The sequence below is a fragment of the Doryrhamphus excisus genome, linkage group LG3 (assembly GCF_037039965.1).
Source record: "Doryrhamphus excisus strain RoL-2023G ecotype Guam linkage group LG3, RoL_Dexc_Guam_v1.1, whole genome shotgun sequence".
NCBI classification, from domain to species: Eukaryota; Metazoa; Chordata; class Actinopteri; order Syngnathiformes; family Syngnathidae; genus Doryrhamphus; species Doryrhamphus excisus.
In genome coordinates, this window is record NC_136359.1 from 10,306,686 (window position 1) to 10,330,881 (window position 24,196).

General features: G+C 41.0%; 1 protein-coding gene across 5 annotated transcripts in view; it reads left to right on the forward strand.

Moving 5' to 3' along the window:
- Positions 1-24,196, forward strand: part of sema6a (sema domain, transmembrane domain (TM), and cytoplasmic domain, (semaphorin) 6A) — a 129,734-nt gene that overhangs the window by 36,378 nt on the left and 69,160 nt on the right. For all 5 annotated transcript variants that reach the window (XM_058070580.2, XM_078789623.1, XM_058070581.2 and 2 more), the window contains exons 2-3: positions 18,543-18,686; positions 19,223-19,340. In XM_058070580.2, the coding sequence (XP_057926563.2) occupies positions 18,587-18,686; positions 19,223-19,340 (218 nt within the window). In that variant the 5' untranslated portion in view covers positions 18,543-18,586. The remainder of the gene's footprint in view (positions 1-18,542; positions 18,687-19,222; positions 19,341-24,196) is intronic.

Sequence of the window (24,196 nt, forward strand, 5' to 3'; positions counted from 1 at the left end):
ACTGTCCGTGGGGGGTGCACTTGGCATCATAAGTCAATTACCACAGTTTATTTTTCCACTTGTTTTGCTTGAATTAAGTTAACATAGTAGTAAGCTTAATGATAATGGACACACACTGGGACATAAAAAAGTACTTCTAGTTAGTATTTGGCATTTAGCATCACATTTGTTGGAAATATTTGCACATTTAATGCAGCATTTTTGAATTTGCTTTATATCCTGTAAGAGTGGGCTCTGGTCTAATTGATGCCACAGTATATTATTCATTATGAGAAACAAATAAACAAAAAGAGCAATATTAGGGTGCGGGAAAAAGAATGTCAGGAGAATAAAGTCTCACTATTATGAGAATAAAGTCGCTACTACAAGAAGAAAATGTACTCACATGAAAAAACACACGTGAACATTCAGTTGAACTGTTATTATTTAGCAAGCTATTAAGCTCTATTTGTCCTTTGTGTTGTTTTGTCTTCAATAATTGCATGTGGGCGGAATTAAATGCACAAACGGTTAAAAGGTTTAGGTTACCGGATGAGCAACCTGATCCTCTTATATCCTTAGGGGACTGTCCTTACTCTGTCAGGAAAGCACAGATTTCATTGTTGCAGCCCAGCAGACTGTGTCCTACAGTGGATGACGTCCTCGGATTAAAGATGGCTCTAATGGTTTGGATGGACGGATGGATGAACGAGAGGAAGGGGCAGGTGACCGGAGAACAGGGTATTAATGGAGCGATCCACTCCTCAGAATCATAATAATGGAAAAGTCATCCTCCATGAACCAGGAACTAACGAACAGATGGACAAACAAATGGTTTGGTCGTAGCCTTTTTCACGGTACTCAGAGGCAATTGACCGCAGGGGAAGCATAGCTTCCCCTAAAATGTCAACAAAAGGTGGTAAAATCTCATTGACTAAAATGTTCAGATTCAGCTACTGACACAACTTCCTTGTCATACATCCTCGCAGTGACACAGCACTTTTACACAGTGTGACACTGACAAACTACTGACTTTGATGGGGATGTGTAGAGTGGGTTATTCCACTGTGCAAAACTGGACGATCATTGGATAAATACTGGGCTTTGAACTGAATACCGTATTTTCTGGACTATAAGTCGCTTCGGAGTATAAGTCGCACAAGGCCAAAAATACATCATTCGGTAGAAAAAAAACATACATAAGTTGCAATGGAGTATAAGTCGTATTTTTTGGCGGGTAATTTATTTTACAAACTACTTGACCAAAACAGACAATACGCCATCTGTGAAGGCAAGTTCTAACAATAAAAGAATAGAGAACAGGCTGAATAGGTGTATGAAGATATGCTAACACAATGGTTCATCAGCTACAAAAAAATAAACATGAACAGAAAAGGTGTCCAGTTTTTATAGACAGTTTTTTCATTTATAAGTCGCTCTGGAATATAAGTCGCAGGAACAGCCAACCTATGAAAAAAAGTGCGACTTATAGTCCGAAAAATACAGTACTTGGCTTTTGCATGATGATTGGATATCTGTCAAAGTGGAATCCCATTTTGATTGACAGTCAAATAAGCGAATCAGTCGTTTTCTGAAGTTTTTCTGAACTGACCTGGAGACTTTACCGGTCGCTAGCGACTTTGCTTTTGTTAAAAACGACTAGCATTGTGTTTGGCGACTCTCTTCTGACGCTGCGGTTCCTTTTCCACAGCGAGCAGCGGCAACTGCAGAGCGTTTCCCCCCGTCACAATCATGATCACTCGTGAGCTTCACCTCCTTGAATAACCAGCAGTACTTACAGTACTGCTAGTCTGTTTTGGGCAGTTGGTTTTCCATTTCCAAACTTAAAACGTAAACTGTGAAAACAAAGCCACCAGGGACAACAACCAACACCAATGAAACAACAAAGAGAAGAATAATAAGGGTCTCCTGTATTTACTCACTATTGGCAACAGGAATGAGATACATTTTATGCAGGAGAATACTGAGAGCTGTTGCAGCAAAATAGAGAATGCTTAGGTGTGTTTTTGTCATTTTTGATATCTGTTTTGGGTGTTGTTAAGGGAAATAGAGAAGACAATTTCCTCCCCTATAAGGATAAAGTTTTATTAGTCCCAACCTGTTTTCTTCCTGTTAAGATGATTTTCATTATTGGAGTCATTAATCATACTTCCTCGAGTATAATCTCCTTGTCACACACACAAACACACAAAAAGTTACAGCCACATGCATGATGTCCTTCTGGCATCGAACAGCAGTGAAAGGAATGATGGGCATCATTTTTTGTGTTTTGTTGTGTTTATCTTAAGTCAGACTAGTTGACTTAGATCATTCATTCATTTTCTACCGCTTATCCTCACGAGGGTCACGGGGGTGCTGGAGCCTATCCCAGCTGTCTTTGGGCCAGAGGCGGGGTACACCCTGGACTGGTCGCCAGCCAATCACAGGGCACATATAGACAAACAACCATTCACACTCACATTCATACCTATGGACAATTTGGAGTCGGCAATTAACCTAGCATGTTTTTGGAATGTGGGAGGAAACCGGAGTACCCGGAGAAAACCCACGCATGCACGGGGAGAACATGCAAACTCCACACAGAGATGGCCGAGGGTGGGATTGAACTCGGGTCTCCTCACTGTGAGGTCTGTGCGCTAACCACTCTGCCCACCGTGCAGCCTTTGACTTATATGTACGTAAGTTATGCCCCGCCAAGGCACAGAAGTTTTTTTGCACCCCCCCAAGCATATAAGAGTCAAATTGAATATTGAGTACTATAAATTCCTACATGTTGGTAGTTCTGAATTGAAATGAAAGCTTCTCGTGTCCCCCTTGACAGTACCCCCGCCAGCCTCTCAGGTGGTCTGGCCCTACAATTTGAGAAGCACTGACTTAGACACAGAACAAAAAGGATGCAGATAAATTCCATTGACAGAGACAATCAGGATGAAATATGAACTCATTCAATCCAAGCCATTTTTAAGTTTCAGGAAAATTCCCGACTAGAAAAGGGGCAAAAACTGCTTTGTGAAAGGATACATTTCAAGCATAAATTTGACTTTGACGCAAGTACAAAAAAGGCAAAAAAAAAAAAAAATACAAATAAGTTTTGGGATCTGGTGTTTGCGATTATATAAATGTATACGTCTATGGTATTGAAAGAGTGTGGCCTCCAGAGGATACAACACACACACACACAAGTTCCAAACATGCTGATATAAAGATATACTTCGAGGAGTACTAGGGAGATTAATTCTAGGCTTTGCTGGCCACATACAACAATATTAGGCCTCAGGGGCCTCCACCATTCTTCCACTTGAGGATGCCCCACAGATGCTCAATTGCATTCAGGACTATAGGTTGGCCACTCCATCACCATAGCGTCCTCATCAAGACACTTGTCATCTCGGCTGTGTGTTGATCCATTTTCAGTGGCTATACATCTATACGCGTGTATAGTATACAAGCTGTAATACAACAAGATACACTGTAATACGAATGATACTGTCTTCTACCACATGCTTCCCTATTCTCTGTCTTTGGAGTGAAGGTGAACAGGCGTCATGAATCAGAGCGTTCTACCTATCCGTCACTCAGCTTTGAAGCGCTGCTGCTTTCAAACGTAAGAAAGCAGCCTCCCTCCGCATCGTCCATCAAAACACTCTCCCCAAAAGACGGCCCAAGCGATACCTCTTTATCTCATGAATAAGTAGCTTTGATGGATGCCTCTGCAGAGTGAATAAGGAGACTTTTCTCAGAATGCATCGGTAGAAAAAAGCTCTTTAATACATGGTAATCCATCGCTTTGTTGTCTAGAGACTTTTTATTTTTGTCATATTGGTGTTAGTGCTGGTGTCTGCAGGAAGTCACGCCAATCTGAAGGGTGAACACGTAACGAACGGGCCCGCCCACCAGCTTGGTCGCCTCTTTGTGGAACAATAAGTCCATCTTCATTTGGGCTCTTTTCTCTTCTACTTAGACTTGACAGGACGTCATCCATCCTGATCCTTGGATGTGGCTGGAGAAGTGTGAAGTGGAGGTTTCATCGGGTTAAGATGAAAGCCAAAAGGATTTAACTAAGGTTTCTAGCTTTCTTCAGAAATATCCTCACTTGTTTGTCTCTGATGAGAAAAATATCCCAAAAGAATGCAGTATTGCTTTGAACGAATTGCTTTATAGAACACAGAAGTTAAAATGGTTGTTTTAAACTCGTATTGGTACTTATATTGTACTTTTGTCAGCTACCTTTTTGGTGTGCAGTTGCTGTGTGATGAGTTTAGTTTTCTTTATAAGATGACATAAGTCAGACTGTTATATTGACTAATAACCTCCTCAATGGGTTGACAAAGTCGTTGTGAGGTCACTCGTCCCTCTTGATTGGCTCCTGTCAAAGAAAAAAACTACTGTTTCCTCACTGACTCGCGATTAGTACTCAATAACGTCATCAAAACTTAGTAAACATAGTATGAGCATTTGAGACCAAATATGAAGTGAATATGAAGTGCGTTCAAGGACAGTCTAACAAAGTGGGACAGGTCACCTCTTACAATAAATGTATTTCTTTTTATCATTGTACCTTAAAGCTTACTGTGACGGTCCACGACCCAGTGGTTATGGATTCCTGGTCTAAATCAGTGATTGACAGTCCCCAATGACTGGGGAGCTCACATGCTGGCTGTCCGACCAACAAACAACTGCAGATATCTGCTGGAGACGTGGTCAAAATTGAAATCTTAATGTTGAAATCTTAACGTTAAGGATGGTGTTAGTTTATTTTAAGATAGATATGGGATCAAAAATTGAATTTTTATTGCTACTTTTTTGTTGTGAGGAACAAATGTGTTGAGTTGTTTGCTATTTTGGACTAATTTAAGGAACAGTGGTGAGAATTCTACAGCTGGGATAGGCTCCAGCACCCCCGCGACCCTCGTGAGGAAAAAGCGGTAGAAAATGAATGAATGAATGGTGAGAATTCTAAAATGCAAAAACACATACAATATACCTACCTTTGTGTGGCAATCAGAATAAGTCCTCTCAAATAAACAAATAAAGTGCTGATTGTTTGAAAAAATGTGCAATTTAATTCCTGCCAATGTCATCGTTGGAGGTCTCTTCCATTTTTCCTTGCCTCTGTCGCCATAAAGTGCTTGCCCACGTGAGCTTCAGACTTCCATTGCTTTCCTCCAACTCCAACTCTACTTTAGAGGCAAAGATTTCCCCCAAATTTCTACAAATGCTCAAATACATTCGACTTTGGAGGTTCCACTGAAGAATATCAGTATTAAACATTCCTACCAGAGCATAATCATTTTATTGCTGCACAGGGGACATTGACTACCATGATGTAAAGCTCTTGGCCTGTGAATTAATGCAACTGTTCCATTAGAAAAATGGCATGACAATGTCGATTTAAGAAGTCACCGATCACAAACGACAAGGAAAATGACTTATCGGAGAACTGTCGTCTGTGCTTGTTGGGGACGTTTGTGACGGGACGAGGAGGATGTGCTTGCTCCTCCTCAAGATGCTGAGAACGAAAATATAGCCATGGAGATAAATTGCAAAACAGTTCAGTTTTTATGGAAGAGGGGATGTGCATTGGTCTCTGCTTAGTGGGCCATTTTTAAATATATAAGAAGCAACATCACGACTGTGTACGCTTACTGTAGAAGAGACTCACTGTGTACTGAAATGTCTTATGTCCTGTCTAATTAATTTTTCTCCCGTTAAACCTCCTTGTGTCAAGTTGGGAACATCAGTGACGAACTCCCTTAAGAAAAGAGCACATTTGTACTTGTCACACGTCATTACTTTTACAATTAGCATATGTACTTTTTGCTCATGTCACCCGGCTCACCAAGCATTTAAAGCGCTATGGGCACTTTGCATCATCGTGTTGCATCATTGACACTGGCCTACAACAGCAGGAGAAATGCGTTCCTTTCACCCCTTTTGCACCCCCAAAAACATTTCAAGTTAATGCCCCCAAGGCTTATGAATGAATGCGTTAATGTGTGCAGTACCAGCGTTCATCTTGGCTCGTCGTCATGAATCGGCACGATTTATAAAGCCATGCTTGGGTGCTTGTCATGCAAATGATGCTGCTAAACAAATAAAGATGTCTCATTGAGGCAATTGACTTGTACCCACTGAGCACTGAGGATCCATATTGCTGACATAGTGAGGACAATTATGTACAATTAACATCAGAAAAAGGTATACAATCATCCCTCATTTATTACGGTTAACTGGTTCCAGACCCGACTGCAATAAGTGAATTATCGCAAAGTGCAATTTAAAATTTATTTTTGTAGTTAAAAGATGCTTTTCTAAATATGGGTTTTAACATTATTAGAGCCCTGTAGACATTAAATAACACCCCCTATCACTTTTACACTCTTATTATTCTTTGTTTACATCACATTGCGCTGGCTACAGGATCACTGAAGGGACATAAGAGCTAGCATAGCAAACTCCTGGGCTAACTACTATTTAGCAGCTCCAATTGACTTATTCTAAACTCAAGAAAGCAGAACAAGAGTGACTCCTTTTCACACGAAGGAGTGTGAATGGTTGTTTGTCGACATGTGCCCTGTGATTCGCTGGCAACCAGTCCAGGGTGTACCCCGCTGGGATAGGCTCCAGCATACCTGTGACCCGAGTGAGGATAAGCAGCATAGAAAATGGATGCATGGATGGATGGAATATAATATTGATTAGTTTTGAAAGCCCTTACAGTTAAATAGCAATCAGCAATGATCATAAAAAGTTGTAATTGCATATGATTATAAATGATTTATGTTAAAATTACTAACATAAAAAATACAATAATAATACATTCAACATAATAAAAAAAATAATATAATACATTCTACAATAATTTTAGGGCGTCAAAATGTAGAATTTGATGTCATATGTTTTTATTGCTTCTAACCCACTCTAAGGAATGAGTTCTGTGTAAAGGGTTAAGCATAACAGCACTTGTGTTTGTTATGAATGGCTTATTTTTCCTGCATCCTATTTCTTAACCTACATTATGGAACCAGCCATGGCAATCATTGTCATTTCTATGCATTTCAAGCGCCAAATTACATGTTCTTTTTCATTCATTGTGTTGCTACGTTGTGGTGGGCCTCTTTTGCCTGGGCATTGTCACCTCAGTGTCATTAGTTTAGTGATGCTGGCTGCCTTCCTGCAACAATATGGTGTGCAGAGATAACCACATTTAGGCAGATTCATTCTGTACATTGGCAATATTGTGGTATTTCTTATCCAATGCCAATTGTCATTCAGCATGTGCAGATTCAGGGAATGGTCCTCTATTATCAGTATCACAAACAGTAATTGAATTTAGCTCATTTCATCCCATTTATTATAAATGTATGGTTTGTGGCAGGACACACGGAGGAAGAAGTCTGCAGGATGAGGTGTTTAGTTGCTTGGAGGCAAAAGGACAGCGAAATGAAACGCCTGTAGATTGCTCGAACAAGGTGGTGTACAATAAATCAATAAGACAGATGGCCGAGTAATGAGAAGAGGCTAAGAAAGTGAGTGCTAGTTGGAGGCTGTACTCTCCTGTGGCCTGCACATTACCTTTAAACAGATTAGCATCGTGCTCCGTCACAAGGCCCAGGCCAGCCAGCCAGCCAGTTATCAGCAGGACACACACTCAGTCACTTAGCATAATGGAAACTGCATGAAATTGAAGCTCTGCCGATTAAGGAAAAAAAAAGACCATTAACAAAGATGAAATGATTATGCATGAGGGCAAGATGAAATCACAGAGCATTTGTGGGTCTTTACAGCGGGATGTGTCTATTTATGGGATGACGCAAGCATTTTATAACTTGCCTGATTTCCGTCTCGGCGCATGAACTACAAACTGACAAAGAGCCGATGTTTCCACGTATTTCAAAAAGGCATCACGATATGCGGTGAAGCTTGAAAGAAAGATACACGGGGTAGCAGAGACGTTGTCACGTCTTATAAAACACAAACATGCCTTTTGGTAAGACAGATCGTAGCAAGATGTGGGAAGGGTGCAAACACATGGAAAGATTTACAGAGGAACGTACAGTAGATCCAGGTCATTGGACTCTCAAAGACTAGGTGGGACTAGATAGTCTAGTCTGACGGGTGTGTATACCACTTCCACCCTGCATAGTCCAGTCTGACCGGTGTGTGCACCACTTCCACACTAGATAGTCTAGTTTGACTGGTGTGTGTACCACTTCCGCACTAGATAGTCTAGTCTTACTGGTGTGTGTACCACTTCCGCACTAGATAGTCTACTCTGACTGGTGTGTGTACCACTTCCGCACTAGATAGTCTAGTCTTACTGGTGTGTGTACCACTTCCACACTAGATCGTCTACTTTGACTGGTGTCTGTACCACTTCCGCACTAGATAGTCTACTCTGACTGGTGTGTGTACCACTTCCACCCGGTATAGTCCAGTCTGACTGGTGTGTGTACCACTTCCACACTAGATAGTCTAGTTTGACTGGTGTGTGTACCACTTCCGCACTAGATAGTCTAGTCTTACTGGTGTGTGTACCACTTCCACTCTGTATAGTCCAGTCTGACCGGTGTGTGTACCACTTCCACACTAGATAGTCTAGTTTGACTGGTGTGTGTACCACTTCCGCACTAGATAGTCTAGTCTTACTGGTGTGTGTACCACTTCCGCACTAGATAGTCTACTCTGACTGATGTGTGTACCACTTCCGCACTAGATAGTATAGTCTTACTGGTGTGTGTACCACTTCCACACTAGATAGTCTACTTTGGCTGGTGTGTGTACCACTTCCACACTAGATAGTCTACTTTGACTGGTGTCTGTACCACTTCCGCACTAGATAGTCTACTCTGACTGGTGTGTGTACCACTTCCACTCGGTATAGTCCAGTCTGACTGGTGTGTGTACCACTTCCGCACTAGATAGTCCAGTCTGACTGGTGTGTGGACCACTTCCGTACTAGATAGTTTAGTCTGACTGGTGTGTGTACCACCTCCACATTTGATAGTCCAGTTTGACTGGTGTGTGTACCACTTCCGCACTAGATAGTCTACTCTGACTGGTGTCTGTACCACTTCCGCAAGATACAACTCATACCTGCTCAGTTAAACAGGAGTTTCGAACTGCATCATACAGCAGGGAAAGGGCAGGGAGATGTGGTAGGAACATAAACAAACAACTCCACAGAGATTATGAATATGAACAGATTTGATTGTTAAGCTAATTAACAAGCAATTGAGGCAAAATTCAGTGCACTCCTGTGCTTCAACCAGCAGAGGCGCTGTTCATTGAACGAGTCAACTTTGTAGAGCAACCACTCCATAAAATACTTGCATGGATAAATGAGTTTGAAACATTTAGACAGAACATAATATGCAAAAAACAGTTAATAGGTTATTTGATTGTTTCTTTCCCGAATAGGTGATCCAGGAAATGTAATTCATTTATATGCATTATTTTTGCAGAATGGCTGCTTTGTATTAAATACGAAATCATCTCCTGGATCTGGTTGCGCCACTTGTGTTATGTATGTCCACGCTCTATGGCTTTGCAGTGGCGTCCAGTCAGTAAAGGTTCAGCATGAAAAAGTTGATCTACTCTAAATCTTCTGAAACCTGCAGGACAAAAAGATCATGTAGTGAACCGCTGTTAGATTATTGACTCTCAGAGTTTCCCCATTTACACCCTGTCCAGGAACACAGGCGGTAGTAAATATCCATCTGGCTCAACTATTGTTTTATTGATCGTACCACCTCCTCTTTTATTTGAGCCAAATCTCGTTCCTCAGCGACTTATTCTCCTACTCTGCTAAATATACCTAGCTCATGCACCAATGGCTTCAAGTCTGCTTCCACTTTCTTCGGATGTAATACGAAAAAAAATCATTTTAACACTCATGCATATTGGATTTGCAAAAATTTGATGAGAGACTGAAATGGATTTCTGTGGATGTTTACTGTAGAGGAAAGCCATGAGGTGGCCGTGGTTCATCCATCTAATATCAGACTGTTATATATATATATATGTATATATATAAATACAATATATAATACAAATAATTATAGTTATAATATGTTGCAGACTTCGACTGGCTAAACCTTTTTAAATATTTAAAGTGTGTTTTCTATTCATGTAAAAACATTAAAGACAGGTATTTTAAGATATACAGTATAAATAAGATATACATTTGAGGTATTTTTCATATTCATATTACTAATATTGCCGAGACTGTAATATTAAAAAAAGTTACTTATTTTTTAAAAACTTCTATTTTGACATGTTTACTTCGTAGACTGACTTTTATGACATTAAAAAAATATTTTGCCCATTAAAATATTTCTTACACTGACTGTATTGTTTGAATATATTAAAATGTATATTTATAATATATACAACATAGTCCTAAAATATAATATATTTTGTAAATATTTGTTTCCAATTAATAGTGTATATATTCATATATATTTATATGAACAAAAGTTTCCCAAAACAGCATTTACCTGACTTGGCAACCTTGACATGACATGTGTAATTCGCAATGTTATGGTTTCTCTGTTGACCAATCAGTGAACAGCAGCATGTCTAGCTCCACCTTAAACAACCGAGCCACGCGGTAGCACACTGCTGCAGTACGCTACATCAACTGAGTTGGATGTAAAGTATTAGTACCTTTTGCAATGGAAACCCTGAATAATATACTGTACACTGTACCGAATTATACAGCTTGATAGAAACCAGGCTTTATAGTCTGAAACCTCGAGGATCGACCACTATGGCGTCTCCTTGCACGGTGCACCACAGGGAGTTTTCGGTAAAAATCGCCTTCAATGCTGCCCCACAGGAGGGCGTCAAGCTTAAGCAGCATTTAGCGCTGTGACATTCTGATGATTTTCCCTTACTGAAAAAAACCCCCAAAACAAATCTCCCAGCCTGCTCGGCTCTTTTGACAACCACACGGTGAGGTGAGCTGTGAAAAAGACGTCAGGGCCAGATAGAAATTCGGATCAAACAAAAGTTAGAAAAGGCCATCTGCGACCAAGCGTCTCCTTATCTGCAACCTATTTTTCCTGTACCGTTCAGATTGTATCAGCATGAATAGGCTGTGACATTCAAATGCATAACCTCTTTCTCATGGAGAGGCGCCATCCCTTGAGAATGCACGATTAACTTTTTTGTATGAAGTTTGAACTTTTACTTTGGAGTCCAAGGCCTAAAAAAGTTTTAGCACAACAAAAGTTAATATTAATAAATGGAATATTTACATAGTTAGAGCATGAAACCTTTAAGACTTTCTCAATACGCTTTTTAGAAACATGAAATAACACCTTTATAGGCACCATTATGCTCCTGTTGTTCATTGTTTACATCACATTGCACAACTGTTAATGCATTAAATCCCTGTAGTTACACACTCGCTAACACATACACAACAGCATATGGGGATGTATTTTCATTTGCATCAAACTATTTTATCCAAAAAGAACTGGGCTTAAACCGGCTCCAGCACTGGTCGCCAGCCAATCACAGGGCACATATAGACAAACAACCATTCACACTCACATTCATACCTATGGACAATTTGGAGTCGGCAATTAACCTAGCATGTTTTTGGAATGTGGGAGGAAACCGGAGTACCCGTAGAAAACCCACGCATGCACAGGGAGAACACGAGTACTCCACACAGAGATGGCCGAGGGAATTGAACTTCAGCCTCCTAGCTGTGAGCCCTACGTGCTAACCACTCGGCAGCCGGTAAAATGAAATGTTTGGCTAATATGTGAAATGCATTGCTGAGGCTCCTATGTGCCACATGACCTACTTTCAATTCTAAATCCAAAGTAGTGCAGATTGTTGTTACCTCTTCTCCATGCATGCTTGTCAGTGCACTTTGAATCTTTCTCACACCACGCTCTCCTTGAGGTTCCTTTTGTCAAACTACCTCCAAGTATTGCACTAGTTTATTAGTTCAAGGATTAAAACGCACAGATGCGTGCTGAGAACTGAACGTCTTTAACAATCCCAGAGGCGACGTCATTAAGATACCAGCTTATCTCCACCCTGTGAACGTTTTTGTGAGGACTGCTGTTTGGCAAAGTTGGCACTGCGCCTCTGATCTCTTGTTCCTTGTGTCTGTGCTTCCCTTGAGCCTTCTTGGGCTCGCTTCCACAATCAATCCATCAGGCCTTTTTAAAGGGAGACGTTCATGCATTGGAGCCTCTGTTTCAATAAATGGCCCCGACAGCGACGGGGGTGCCTCATTCATGTCCGCTTCATTGTCTTTTAATAATCAAACCATGATGGATTGTCTTCACACTGATATTGACTTGAAAGGAACATCTGAGGGGCGAAGAATTGGGGGGGGGGGGGGGGGGGGACGGATGTCTTGTCAGTGTTTTGGGGGGAATACTGTACTATGCTTATCATTCCCTCTTTGGTCCAAACCCCTCTGGTGTTTCTGCTCTTGGGTTCGTCAAGAAGAGCTGAGAAGTGGAAAACCTCATCCCCTTTCGTAAGGTTAGATGTTGTGTGTCACCAAAAATGCCCTGATTGTGCCCCCTTTTTTAGTCAAGCTAAATCGCTGCATCATAACAGTCACCATAAACGGCGACACGGATGCTTTATGTTGACACCTCATGATGCTAATCGATACCTGATAGCGCTCCTTAATAGCTTTGGTTATATCGCAAGTAACGCCAGACTTTTTCCCATCATCCACAATCCTTACGTGAGACCTGAACACACGTCTTTCTCCTTCCTGTGCGTTCTAAATATTGGAAAAACTGCTAGCATGAGAGCTAATTCTGCAATGTAACGGGATTAACCAATTCCATCTATAAAGCTCTCACATCTTATATGTTTTATATGTACTCTACATGCTTTGACAAGGTAGTAAAAGTCATTTTGGTCATGTTGAGCATGATCGGAACCTTTTTGATTTCACAGAGTCCAGAGCGAAAATGTTTACTTCCACTAAACATAATTCTCTTAGCGTTAGCATGTAGCATAAGGGTTAAACGTTTCATTGGCACTTACAATGTCCGTTCTCACTGGGATGCTATATCTTACATTACATCTTGGTAGCGGTGGGAAGTGCTATGTCACTACACCAGGAAAATAGTTCTTTGGTGTTAGCTCCTAAAATAACAATGTCGCTATAGTTTGTAGCTTGTAATAATATACACCCGTCTGTGCAGGTATTACCTTTACTCTACCGGGTATATGCGGTTTATTTAAACCTTAAATCAACACTTTTTTTCACCCTGCATATGTGCTATGTGCTTAGATTCTACTAATCTGCATTTAGAATGACTTTTATTGACATCCTGGTGCTATGAAAAGGAACAAAATGTCAAGATAACAACCCTTTAAGTACTTTTTTTAACTTCCAAATGACCCCGTCCTCTTAAGGATGAATTAAGGTTAAAATATCCGTTTTTTACCTGTCCAAACAGCTGCTGCTCCTCCCAAATGAGCTCCATCATTTCAGTCACTGCCACAATGAAGACGCCCCCCCCCCTTGCGGCAGCGTTCCTGTCATGTGTGGACGTTATCCTGCCTGCCAAATATAAACACATAGGCACGCTCCACTCATATCAAAGCTGTCAGACAGCATTTACGAGAAGCCGCCACTTAACTATAAATATGGAACACTTCCTCTGTATGTCGAGCTGTGATTAAAAAAAACAAACACTTGTCATCAGTGATTAAAGGGCATGTCCTAATGTTATAATCAATATTTCAAGCTTCACATATGTTTTTGCAGTTCATTTTTTGGAATTTTACAGACAATGGTGCCTATAATAACAGTTAGGAGCGCCATATGTTGTCATTTATAAACCCAAGAAGTGTGTAATAGCAAAGTGAATAGAGTTTGTGGATAGCTTTTTCAGTCATAATGAATAAATAAAGGCGTAAACATTGGTAGAAACATTGTATAGTAAAATAAATAAGTTCCACCAATCCACCCACTAGGGTCACGGGTATGCTGGAGCCTATTCCAGCTGTCTTTGGGCAAGAGGCACCTAGGACTGGTGGATAAAAATACCTAAATTCAAAATACTAAAACTAAAAATACTAAGTACAGGAGTAAATTGACATTTTTCTGCTGTTTATCCACATGAATGTCACTGTAGATAAAACTAACATAACCATTATAATGAATAGATAAACATAATACTAATAACTATGCTAATAACAAAGAAATGCAGATATATTAGCAAGAATAACACTCAAGCTTCATAATGGTTTTAACCATGTGGTTCTCAACTTGTGGGTCAAGACCCAAAAGTGGGTCACAGTGTAAAAATCTATATATAGTTACGCGATGTCTGTGAATGCACCTCACGTTCTTGTCTGTGCATGCTATGTTTTTTGGGTGAGGCTTGGGGGGGAGAGGAAGGACATGAGTGTAGACTTAACGTCCATCCGACACACAACTGCAGATATCCGCAACAGAAGAGCGTGCCGTAAAGAGGCAGCGTCGAAGCGCTGTGTTGAGGACAGTTCCTTAAAACATAAGATACTGTACATAATAACTAGAATTTGGGTCTCCATTTGTTAATGAGGGGTGATGGTGTATCCCACAGCCAAACCAGTTTAGAACCACTGACATATACTATCCTGTATGTGTATGCCTGTGATATTAAATGATGTTATTTCGGTCCATTTTCTTCATGTGAGTTTTCACCACACACACACACACACACATCCAGAATGCCACCTACACGGTTATAGTAGCTGCTGTTCTTAAGGTGGTATTGTGCATGTACATCTCAAAGAAAAAGTATCCTGTATTATCTGCAACCTCCACCTTTTGGTTTTATGTGCAAGCTCTGTGCACATGTCTGGATGCGTGCTACAGTCGTATTGTAGATGAAGATTTAAGTCACAGGTGTGCACACACGGAAGTAAAAGCTAGCGTGTGTCCTGCTGTTACTCACATGACAGAAAAGCCTTTGACTTTGACTTGAAGCCTTATAGGGAATCACTGTTTGTGTTTGTGTAATAATCCATTCAAATTCAAAGGCACTAACATATGGAAGAAGCAGCTTTGGCAGTTTCACCTTTGAATCGCCATGATCAAATCCCATCTGGAAATAGGACCGAAGGATTATTTATTTCTGCACTTTTTTTTTTTAAAGGACAAGGGGGGGGGGGATTTGCCATCTGTCCAGCAACTTTGTGTCACTTCCTGCTCATCAATCAGTCAATTACTATTGGATTTATTGGATTTTACAGGTCAGAGTTCAGTAGAGAGGAAAAAAACAGATTTGTACTACTTGTAGAAGTTGGTATATACACAGAAAAAAGAATGCAATGACAAAATATCCTAACACTAACATTGTAAACAGTAAATGTTACTTATGAGAAGAAACCTAAAAATATTGTGAAAATGGAGTCATAATATAATCATTGATTCATTCATTCATTTTCTACCGCTTATCCTCACGAGGGTCGTGGGTATGCTGGAGCCTATCCCAGCTGTCTTCGGGCGAGAGGCGGGGTACACCCTGGACTGGTCGCCAGCCAATCACAGGGCACATATAGACAAACAACCATTCACACTCACATTCATACCTATGGACAATTTGGAGTTGCCAATTAACCTAGCATGTTTTTGGAATTTGGGAGGAAACCGGAGTACCCGGAGAAAACCCACGCATGCAGGGGGAGAACATGCAAACTCCACACAGAGATGGCCGAGAGTGGAATTGAACTTGGGTCTCCTAGCTGTGTGGCCTGTGCACTAACCACTTGTTCGCTGTGCAGCCTAAAGAACATAATATTATGAGAAAACAGTTGTAATATTAAGATGAACAAAAATCTCAATATTAAAATGAAAAATAAACAGAATAAAACACATAATAGAAACTATTTGGAATATTGAAAGGAATATAATATTAAGGGAAAAATAATTTGCACAAATAATGTGTCAATAATACAAGTACAACCTGTAATCAATAATAAAGAAAAACAGTTTTACAAGAAAAAGATTGGAGCTAATATTTAACCATATATCATGAATATTCAATTCTACATTTTTGTGGTAATGTGCTGACTTCATACTAATTCTAGCAACAGTACACATTCATATTTTTCCCTCATAACATAACTTTTCCCCTCATATTCTTTAGGAATTGTTCCCCCCCATGTCACGTTCCTTTCCTTGGAGATTGATGTTTGAGAGACTTCGCTAAGTAAAAAAAAGACCTCCGCTACTTTTCCTTCTATTTCTCCCTCCCTTTATAGCGAGTGATAATACACATTGCCATAAACAACTTTTATCAGCGTGGAGTAAATGAAATTGACTGTTTTATTCCATTTTTTACCACTGAAGCATCCTCTATTTCCCAGCGATGTTTTACCCCTACAGCTTGAGTGGGAGGAGAAAAAGAAAAAAGAAAGAGAAGAGAAGAGAGAAGCTTTATGCAAATGAAACACTTCGTTCCTGATTAGATTACTCACGCAATAATTGTCTGGCTTGATTTATGGCTGTAATCTGTTGCCGTAAACGACAAGACAAGCCACCGCGGCATGTCTGGTGAGCGCATTAAGCTAGAAGCTGATAGATATGCATTTCATATAAAACTGCATTAGAGAATGAGCTTGTTGAGGACACACTGTTTATTTAATCAAGTAAAACATGCAGGTAATTCAGGAAATGGGCCAACGCAGCATCCTCATTTTTCCCCCTGACATTTATTAAACAACAACAAAAAAAAAGTTCTATAAAAAAAAAAAAGTGGAGCGGCTTACTTGTGTTCATTCACTTGCCCGTGTGTTACTTAGATGGCTACTTCCTGGTTCATGGAGGATAATAACAATAAGTGGCGGCACGGTGAGCGAGTGGTTAGCAAGTAGGCCACACAGACAGGAGATCGGGAAGATTCTCCGCTTGGGCATCTCTGTGTGGAGTTTGCATGTTCTACCTGTGCATGCAAATACTCCGGTTTCCAAAACACATTCCAAGGGTGTGTAGGGTAATTGTCCATAGTCCATTGTTTGTCTATATGTGCCCTGTGATTGGCTGGCGACTAGTCTAGGGTGACGCCCAAAGACAGCTGGGATAGGCTCCAGCATACCTGTGACCCTAGTGACGTGAATGCCGGAAATGGGTCCTTCGTGAATATAGTTGTGCTCTCTTTGTGTGTTCGATAACAAGTTAGTAAGCGACTTCCTGTTCCTGTACAGAAAGGACTGTACCATTTTATTTTGAGGAAAGGGACCAGATTGCATTTCAAAAGACAAAAAAAGTAAATAATTTACTCCAATATAAGTGGTTTTTGTATTTCTCCCTGGGTCATATTTGATGACAGTTGGATCGTGTCACTACGCGATCTATACCGGAAACTCCATCGGTTCTTCACATGCAAGAAAATGAATGAACGAATGAACATAAATAGTGAAAAGTCATCCCGTAGTGTGACCCTACGTACACGATGCACGTTGTGCATGCGCAGGTGCGCCACAGGCATAAATGTCATATCCATTCATTCATTCATTCATTTTCTACCGCCTTTTCCTCACGAGGTTCGTGGGGGTGCTGGAGCCTATCCCAGCTGTCTTCGGGCGAGAGGCGGGGTACACCCTGGACTGGTGGCCAGCCAATCACAGGGCACATATAGACAAACAACCATTCACACTCACATTCATACCTATGGACAATTTGGAGTCGCCAATTAACCTAGCATGTTTTTGGAATGTGGGAGAAAACCGGAGTACCCGGAGAAAACCCACGCATGCACGGGGAGAACATGCAAACTCCACACGTCATGTCCAGTTACATATACATAATACACTAAAAAAAACAAAACACAAAAGAACACGTTCAATGCAGTTATATTTGATAGCCATTAGCAGATTGCAATGATTGCAATGATTGCCCACCCCACGATTGGGGAGCACTGATCTAAACATATCTTGACTCCAATCTTACTAAGGTTTTTGGGAGTGGGGGAGGTGACGTAGATTACACATTTGTAGAACAAATCGCCTATCCTAACACATGATTACCGACTAGGCGGACATGTTTAAATGACCCGACTTCTTCTTTACATAAAGTGTTTATGTAACAAAACAATTATCTATCCCAATTTGACTTGCATTTAAAAACATGGATAGTTTTCACCACTCATCCACAGATGTTTAATGGAAATAGTTTTCCCTCGTCACTAACAACAACAATTACGTCCCTCTTGTCGTGCACTCGATGCTACGACATGTTAGTGTGAGGTGCTTTTAGTGTTAAGGTAGCAGCAGTAATAATTGTGTTGGAGAGGGGTGACTCACGAGTGGTAAATGAGGTACTTAGGTCTCCACCCTCGTATTTAAAGGTCTAGATGTTGCTTCAGAGCAGGCTAATCTGCATGTCGGGAGAGATCCTCTCAGCCTGACATCGATCTATGACGCACATTACATTCCTAATCCACTTATGTCTGTTTTGCTTGCAACGCAGCTCATCTGAGTCACTGAAAATCCATATGCTATTTTATATCAAACTGCAACAGGTTTGTTCAACTTTTCTTCTCTTCTTCTCGATGCAGGCTGAGGTACATCTGCAGCAGAGGACCAGCAGAGTGGTGCGACCATGAGGTCAGAGGCCTTCTTCCTCTACTTCTCGCTACTGCACATAGCTGGGGCGGGCTTCCCCGAAGACAGCGAGCCTATAAGTATCTCCCACGGGAACTGTAAGTATATTTTACACATTTTTTCCCCTGCCTGTCCGTCTCATCAATAACATTCTTAACTATCATGCAAGTGTAAAAATAAGTGAAAGCCTGTGAGTGTTATATAAAGTCTAATTTCATGATTGAAGCCTCATGCCTGCGGTACTCTTAACGTAAACCTTAACTTAAATGGTTGATGTTCTGGCTCACACATACACTAGTAAATGTGCGGTTATTCTGTTAAAGAGTGTAAACACGGTGCAGGTTTATAGAGATATGTATGTTGCCATGTTGTCCTCAGGCTCCGTGACAGTAGCATGACATTGACCTGTTCCTGTCTAGTCAAACCAAACGCTTTCATCCTGACCCACTGACAACAAAACTATTTCATGCTACAGTGCCAGGCATTTCTTTTACCCGGCAGCACATCATTTAAGACCACGACAGAGCATCTTAAGCAAGAGATGTTGACATTTGATCCAAATCCCCACCGTATCATGCCTAACACAACCTTCTGGTATCAAAGTGTTTTCAGCCCCGTGTTCTTTTCTCTGCAGACACCAAGCAGTACCCGGCATTTGTGGGCCACAAGCCCGGCAGAAATAACACACAACGACACAAACTGGACATCCAGCTCATCATGATCATGAACAAAACCTTATTCATTGCTGCCAGGTAGGCTCTCACTCTCTTGTTGTGGCATCCGTCATGATTCTCATTGGTTGTTGGCAGCTTGACATTAGCCACGTATACATGGACCCAAATACTCCAATTGCATTCGGTTTATTTGCTCAAACGGAAAGAATTTAACCTCATTCCGAAAGAAAAGTGCCAATCAGAATGAATATATAATCGGATTCACAGGGGTGGAATATTCCTTTCCCCAATCCGATTGAGGTATTTTGTACCCGCTCAAATGGAAAGTTGTCAGGGTGCGTTCTTCTTCATGGTGTTTTTCTTCTTCTGTTGTTTATTGTTATTTATTTATTATCTCCTTCACATCGAGAGGAGTCAGTTGAGGTGGCTAGGGCATCTAGTCCGGATGCCTCCCGGACGCCTCCCTGGTGAGGTGTTCTGGGCATGCCCAGCCGGGAAAAGGCCCCGGGGTAGACCTAGGACACGCTGGAGGGATTATGTCTCACAGCTGGCCTGGGAACGCCTTGGTGTCCTCCCGGTGGAGCTGGAGGAGGTGGCCGGGGACCGGGAAGTCTGGGCTTCCCTACTAAGACTGCTGCCCCCACGACCCGGACCCGGATAAGCGGAGGAAAATGGATGGATGGATGTTGTTTATTGGCGGTTGGCAAGCAACAACTGGCAACCATTTAAAAAAAAAAAAAAAAGAAAATCTATATCTATAAAAACATGTCCCAAGTTTAATTATAAAATATTAGCAAGATTGAATTTTATATTTTCCTGTTTAAATTTATCCCAGGTGTGTTCTTTCATCGCATGCTCAGATATGACGCAACACGCAGCTCGAGACGTTCTTTCGTTTAAAAATGGAGGTGAGCAATCGGCACTGGACTGCTGCGGAAAGTTTGTTTTTGATCCAAACTAAATTTCAAGACTGGACGAACGAAAAACTGGCTATACGGAGTTATTCCAACAAGTGAAAGAAAAACTCGGGGAAGTCGGTATCACGTGATGTTGATGTTTATGCTTTACTGCGCATGCTCCATTGACTGTTCTGTTTGATTATAGCGCCGCATGTCGACAAGAGATTGGAATAATCCTTTCCATGTATACTGTGTTTTCGGAAAAGTCATTCGGAAAGACTCCACTCCGAAAGAGAAAAACGTGTAAAACATGTAAACGTGGCTTTTGATGTCTGATTAGGTGGACTATCAATCAAGAAGACGGTCATGTCACTCTGTGTTGTCTTTTTGGATCAGGCGTGAGCCAGATGTCCTTATATTTTTATAACCTGTATAAGTCCAAAACCTGTATAGAGGATACCACGAGGTACACGGTCAAAGTCCACAAAGCCCCTGTAGATCGGTTGGGCAAACTCTTATGTACCCTGGGTCCCTTATGGAAGAACATTGTATGCAAATAATCTAAGACACAAGTGGCAAACTCAGGCCCAAGGGCCAAATCCGGCCCATGGAACTGTTTGGAAAAGTTGACCTCACGGTCCTTATCAAAGTGCTTATAGCGATCTGCGAAAGTAAGCGATTCCTCCAGTATAAGCTACTGACATTTTGATTTTAAATAAATACACAACCATTATTAATACGGGTACCAGATTCAGACCAAAAGTCAAATGACTAAAAACTGCAATACTTTACCCATTACACCCTGTCTATACAAAATAACACCTTAAAAAGCCATAAGACAACCAAAAAGTGATCATTTTAACCACAGCAAAGGATGCTGGGAAATGTAATCTGCTAACTCTTCCGGTATCTCACAGATTGTGATGTTTTTGTGTTGATATAATATACATTACAGACATTGATAGAACGAAAAAGAGGTGGTTGAGCAATTAGTGGTTGAAAATTTTCAAGCAGGCATGAATGGACACAAATAGACACATATGAAAAGAAAATGTCTATGCCCAGTTCGACCCGTAACCTAAAATAGGCTTTGATTTTTGCCCCCCCCCCCCTGTGCAATTGACTTTGACACACCTGATCTAAGGACATGGCAGGGCTCCTTTCTAAAATCTATTATCAACAAGAAGCTAATTTGTCCTGTCCGTGCAGTATCAAATTAGCTGTTAAACAACACTCACATTGATTTGCTAATATAAAAATGTTTCTACGCCTCATGGCGTGATGAGTTATTAGGTTTGTAATTATCTTTATATTGCACGTATTAAAGCACAACTTAAAAGGTCTCCATGATTCTTATCAGCTGGGTCTGAGCATCCCCGCCTTAGCTAATTGAGTGCTGGCCTGACTGGATGAAAAGACACAATGGGAGGAGGGAAGGGGGCGCCACTGTTTGTTTTGCTCCCAAGCATGTCAAATTAAGTGGCCGGAGGAGGCTGCTGCTTTTGAACATATCTGTGGTCATTAGAAAGAAGTGAGTGTGTGTGTGTGTGTGTGTGTGTGTAGGGAAGCGCGCCAGAGACTTTGGTGCGCCTGTCGCCCACCTGCTCCACATGAGGTGGCAACCAGCAGTTGCAGGGCCACAAGGGGAGGGGAATGGAACACAGAGGGTTTATTTGAGGGGTGTGTTTGTTGGCGCATGTGTGTGTATGCTGTCCACTTTATTACACTGACCAGTTGTCAAATGGATTAAGAAGTGTACATATGAACAGATGCACTGTGCAATCTGTTCCGGGGCTAGCATTGTGACGCCTTTATTAACTGTACAGGCATTGATTTAAGTAACATTTCTACACTGCTTATCCTCCCAGGTGAGCTAGAGTACTATCTCAGCTGGCTTTGTGACACAGTTTGAATCCTAACAGTCAGAGAAACTAACTCTCTGTTTGAGATTTTCATATTTGTTGAGGTTTTTGTGCATTTTAATGACATTTTTTCCTAAAATTCTTGTAAAATGTAGTATTTTCTGACATTAGGGGGTTTGAGCCTTAGGGTACCATGTGTGTTGTTGCTGTTAGAGGAAGACGGGAGTTGCAACATACAGCCTCGGGGTCTTTGACCCTGAAATAACTGAAATAACTTTCTCTAGCTGAGACTGACCCGCCATTGATCCCGGTGCAGACAAGTCATGTGTAGTCAATAGTATGGCCTTGTTGTAACAGGACATGGATGAAATTGAATAATAATCAGTTGAGAGAAACAAGCAGCCAGCAAAGTGATGTATCAAATAGTCACAGTTATGTCAACTGCACAGTCAAATAACTTGTTTGTTGCGGAGCCAGCTTTGCCATCATCACTCCAATCAGTGACTGGTGTGCTGCAGCTCGCAGATGGCCTCAGTGAACACGACCCAAAGCCTGACATTCAGTGTTTTTTTTGAATGGCAACACACTGTATTGAATCCCTTTGGCTCCCGTTTTGATGCTGGCAATGAAATAACAAGATCCCAGCTACAAATCTAGCGACTGGTAAAATTGTAAATAGAGTAAACTGTCTAAACCCATGAAGAAGGCCAAATGTAGCAACAGACGCTGTGATTGATTATTCATCATCAGGTTTTGTGTGCTTGAATGAGATGTGTTGATCTGAGGAGAGAGGATGCTCTGTTCACTTGGCCCGCTGCTTCACTCTTCATATGTCAGCACACAACTGAGCCACCATTAACTTGCTCATATCTTTTTTGGGCCGATATGTGTAAAATGTCATTAGCCCCATCAGCTTTAAAATCACGATTACGAATTCAGGTCAGGAATCATTTAGCGCCTTAATATTCTGAATCATATTCAGAGCCAGAAGAGGAAGAGATGGAGGCTGATGGCCGATGCCAGGCACTAGTCCTTCTTAATGCAGCCTTCCAGAAAGCCTGATGGGATTTGGACTGAATACATGCCTAATTTTATTTTCCTTCCAACATCGCTTGTAAACAACAATTATGCTGAAGTTGCAGGGTTGTGTTTATTTAACATTTTGGTTCCCTTAAATGACCACTTTCTGTTTATCTTATTATCTTATCATTTAATAACTACCATATTTTCCGGACTATAAGTCGCACTTTTTTTCATAGGTCGGCTGTTCCTGCGACTTATAATCCAGAGCGACTTATAAATGAAAAAAAAATATATATATATATCATTTCACAGACAGCCACAAGAGCTGATATCTCTTACTCCTTAACAATTCAATATTTAAACAGAAGACATTAGCTTGCCTCCCAAAAGAAAATCATATTCTGCAGACTACAAGCTGCAAGTAGTGAAATTTGAAAACAGTAATTGAGCAGCATAAAGAAAGTTTGAAGAAAACAAAACAGTTACTGTACTTAAAACTGTTTATGTTACATAAACAGTTTTTCGTGTAGCTATATAACCATTGTGTTAGCATATCTTACACCTATTCAGCCTGTTCTCTATTCTTTTATTATTGTTAGAACTTGCCTTCCAGGAGGATGTAATGTCTGTTTTGGTCCCGTAGTTTGTAAAACAAATTACCCGCAAAAAATGTGACTTATGTATGTTTTTTTTTCCTAATTATGCATTTTTGGCCTTGTGCGTCTTATACTCCGGAGCGTCTTATAGTCCAGAAAATACAGTATACATGAGCTACATTATGCTCTGAAGGGATTGATCATAGGTCGGGGGATGAGCACATTTTTTTAACATAGTTCTTGGAGCAGAAGGTGCAGGTGTATCGAACGTTGTGGCTGGCGAATGCTCACAGTCCCAGGTGCTCTAGCAGCATGCAGTAATTCAGCTATAAACTGCTCTTGATGCAGGATTCCTCTCCCGAATGTTCCATATTTCATGTTCATGGTACACGCTGCATGACATTCAGAGCCAATACCTCACAGGGCAGCAGGAGATTTATCATTCACTTTGCTGTACGTATGCGTGTGTGTGTGTGTGTGTGTGAGCATCTGTGGCCGTGTACTTTTAAATCAACCATACTTTTGTTTGTAATCCATTTAGCATACTCTGTTCA